Raw genomic sequence first — 4107 nt, forward strand, 5'->3', positions numbered from 1 at the left:
GATGAATTTATCCACCAATCCGCAAGAACAACCCAGGTTGTTCACCAAAAACTAAACTTACATTTCAAATAAAGATACCAAGAGAATGAAGAAAATTTAATAGGAGTAAATTAGAAAGTTGCTTAAAATGTAATGCTCTCTCTGAATCACAATAGAAAAAAAAAAAAAAAAAAATGTGGGTTCAGTGTCCCATTAAGGGATGCTTTTATCTTGGCTTTTGCATCTGGCACTACATCTCACTAAGGTGGGGCTAAATGTTTTTCTGTCAAAAGAACTGAAATAAGGAGTCAGTCTGCAGAGGCTTAGATACAAGGTAATCAGATTATTAACATAACAGTGTTGGTTATGCAAAACTGGGGAAAGGGTAATAAGTAGAATGTCCCTAAGAATCATGGCTCAACTTTTTAGTCACAGATGGTTTGTTCTGAGCTTTAAATAAAGCCATTAAAAAAAAAAAAGGGACATCTAACGTAAAAAAGGTTACATAATTCTGCACTATGTGCAATATTATGCAACATTATCCTAGCAACAACTTCAAAACAAGAGAAATTTGAGAGATTTAACTCCCAAAAGTTATACTTTTGAAAAGACAGGATCTGGCGAGCATTGGAACGAACATCATGGGCGGGCTGTCTAATCACAGCACGTCAATTAACTAAAAATTTAGTGCGTTCCCACGCTGAGTAAAGAGATGTACAGCTTAACCTAGCGAGGGAGAATGCAACTTTTAGCTCAATGCTGCGATTGGGTGTGCTGTGATTACACTATGCACCCGTGAGGCACTTTTGAGAAGAGGCGAATTCTGTATTTTTGTCTACTGCAGAGTTCTTGTTTAAAAAAAAAATATTAAAAAAAATAGATAATCCATTACCCATTCTCCACTTTTGTACAACCAACATGGTTATTTAAATGCACTTTTTACAGGCAATTACCTTGTATCTAAGCTCTGCAGGCTGCCCCCTGTCTCAGTTCCTTTGACAGATTTGCATTTTAGCCAAAGTGCTAACTCAAATAACTCCACGGGAGTGAGTACTGTTATCTATATGGCACATGTAAACTAGCACTGTCTAGCTGTAAAAACACTGTCAATATGTACTGAGTTAAGAGACAGCTTTTTAAGGGCTTAGAAATTAGCATAACAGCCTACTTAGGTTTATCTTTCAAGAAATAATACCATAAGAACAAGTTAAATTGGATGATATGTAAATTGAAAAGTTATTTAAAATTACATGCCCGATCTGAATCATAAGTTTATTTTTTGACTAGACTGTTCCTTTAAGTTGGTGATCCAATTTTTTTTCTTTCAATGCATGTAGAAAAAGGTTTTTGGAAGCTTATCAAATCTGGATTTTTCCCTTTTTATTGTATATATATAAAAAAAAGTCACATGTTCAAATGTGGTCATACTCTTAAATATAATCTGTTTATTTCAACAGACAGGTAAAGTGGTAAAACCAAGTTACAACTTTTCAGCTACCAAGCAAAGTGAATGAACAACCAATAATTACATCTGAGAATGGTAGGTAGATCCTACATGGTTGACTTTATAAAAACAGGTTAAAGTATCTGTCAATTTCATGATTTTTTTTTAGTCCATATTTTTATTGAGTCAGGCCAAGCTTCTTCTTCAAAGACTCTGGCATCTCAGGTGGAGGGGGGCGAGGAAGTCTAAAGTAGACCTTCACAGAGTCATATATGAACCACTGAAGTGCAGTCAAGGTACCAATCATGATAATACGGGCAGTAAGCCCCTTCCAAACTCCTGTAGATAAAAAAAAAAAAAAAAAGTTTATATATTTATCTATATAAATGTTATATTTTCTAGAAACGCAAGCAAATGATTTACCTTTGGGCCCAAGTTTCTTCAGCACCGCCACGGCAGTGCTTCCACTTTCTTTGTTCAACACAGAGACCACAGAATCAGCAGGATGGGAAACAATTGCACAGAACACACCAGCTAGAAATAGAAACGTGGGAATGTTAAGAATCTTTTTAATAATAAAAAAAAAATAACATTTTAAGTCAGTTTCATTGTAATAAAACAAACACTAAGCTGTGGCCAATACTAAAGTGAAAATAAAATTGAATAAGTGCCCAGATTTTTATAAATTACTACTATTAAAAAACAAGGGCACTTTCATTCATTAAAACTTAACATTGCAGCGCTTTTTTAAATACATTTTTCTTTAGCAAACCTGGACCGGCAATCCTCCGCCAACAGCGCCTCTGTACTTCTCAGCAATGACTAAACCGGCTGCGCAGTGATTGGAGGAAGCCGGTTTAGTCATTGAGGTGCCAAGTACAGCATGAGAAGCAGGCGGAGGATCGCCGGTTGGGTTTTGATAAAAACAAAAAACCCTGCAATGTAAAAGTGCCACTGTTTAATAGTATTTTTTTTAAAAACGGGCACTTCCAACTTTACATTCACTTTAATATAAAACATTGCATTATGTATTATTCATTTTAAATGCATTTTACTTTGTACAAAATTTGTTTAGAAAAAAAAAAAATGCAGTGTCCATTACTTCCTCTCACAGCCCTACAGGAAGATGCCTCTGCAGGATGGTTTATATAGACAGACATCAAAACTTCAAGAACATGAACTGGTTTACTATAAAGTGAATAGACAAGTCAGATTTGCTCAGATCAGTCAGAATGTAGCCCAAGCTGCCAACATCTCAGCTCTCATCACACTGATGGCAAGGCTACACTGAATTTCTAAGTGCTCATTTTGCAAGAAAAGTTTTGTTTTTCTCTTTACACATTGTTTCTTTTTAAGTTTACTTTGATTTAAAAGGGACACTGAACCCACATTTTTTCTTTTGCGATTCAGATAGAGCATGCAATTCTAAGCAACTTTCGAATTTACTCCCATTATCAAATTCTTAATTCTCTTGGTATCTATTTGAAATGCAAGAATGAAAGTTTAGATGCCGGCCTATATTGGAGAACAACCTGGGTTATTCTTGCTGATTGGTGGATAAATTCACCCATAAACAAACAAGTGCTGTCCAGGGTTCTGAATCACAAAAAATAGCTTAGATGCCTTCTTTTTCAAATAAGGATAGCAAGAGAACGAATAGGAGCAAGTTAGAAAGTTGCTTAAAATTGCATACGCTATCTGAATCACACAAAATAAAAAAAATTGTGTTTAGTGTCCCTTTAATGTTTGTTTTTACCAAAGGAGCAATGTAGAATATCCCTTTATACAATATGTTTAAGAATGTCGTGAAGCATTTTTTAGGACATTTTACCATTATGAATATTTATGTACTGGGAGAAATTTGTTAAATTATGCCAGATTTCCATAAACAAACCATCACTGATACACTCAAATATTTGTCTGTATAGTGATTACTATGAATGTGCTTTTAGGTCTCCACTGGTACAAAAGGGAATATTAAAAAAAAAAAAAAAAAAAAATTGTTCGAGTACATTTGCATGCAGTCAATACATCAACAAAATCTTTAAAATTGGAGACCCTTTGTTTTCTGTAACAGCATCAGTGGATATTTCAATGTTTCTATACCAAAACCAGGCGAGTGCAACTTTGAATTAAAAGCACTAAAATGTTTTGATTTTTAAAAGGTGTTGCTAAGATAATGTTATGCAATTCTGCAATATGTGCAGAATTACATAAACATTAAGTTTACTGTCCTTTTAACTAAAGGGCAACCAACATTCTATTGGGATATTGATTTTTCAAATCATTCCACTAGGCTACTAAAACAACAAACTTGTCATACGGTATCAAAATAAGATTGTCAGATTTTTTTTTATTTATTTTTTTTTAAATCTGTTTGTTTGAAATTCAGAGCAAGTCTTTTTGCATTTTCTTTATTATACACTTGTTAATTATGCAGTTCTACTTTATTTAGTGGTTGTTAAAACAAAATCATAGCCTAAGTAGATAACATGAATTGTTGAAGACAATGAGAAAGCCTCCCCGAAACTTACCAATATAACCTGCCACAAATGTAACCACCAGTTGTTCAGATTTTGAACATTCACTTCTGGGTTTGGGCACAACATACTTATAGAGCGCTTCAACAGTACGTTCAAAGCAAGCAAATTTCATCATTGTGTATGGAATCTGTCTCATCCAAA

General features: G+C 34.1%; 1 protein-coding gene across 2 annotated transcripts in view; it reads right to left on the reverse strand.

The window, feature by feature from the left end:
- Positions 1–1404: 1404 nt before the first annotated feature.
- Positions 1405–4107, reverse strand: part of SLC25A3 (solute carrier family 25 member 3) — a 14654-nt gene continuing 11951 nt past the window's right edge. For both annotated transcript variants that reach the window (XM_053716943.1, XM_053716942.1), the window contains exons 6-8: positions 3958–4107; positions 1847–1957; positions 1405–1762 (exon numbers count right to left, since the gene is read on the reverse strand). The exon at positions 3958–4107 is cut by the window's right edge and continues 23 nt beyond it. In XM_053716943.1, the coding sequence (XP_053572918.1) occupies positions 1602–1762; positions 1847–1957; positions 3958–4107 (422 nt within the window). In that variant the 3' untranslated portion in view covers positions 1405–1601. The remainder of the gene's footprint in view (positions 1763–1846; positions 1958–3957) is intronic.

Source organism: Bombina bombina, chromosome 6 (genome assembly GCF_027579735.1).
Source record: "Bombina bombina isolate aBomBom1 chromosome 6, aBomBom1.pri, whole genome shotgun sequence".
Taxonomy (NCBI): domain Eukaryota; kingdom Metazoa; phylum Chordata; class Amphibia; order Anura; family Bombinatoridae; genus Bombina; species Bombina bombina.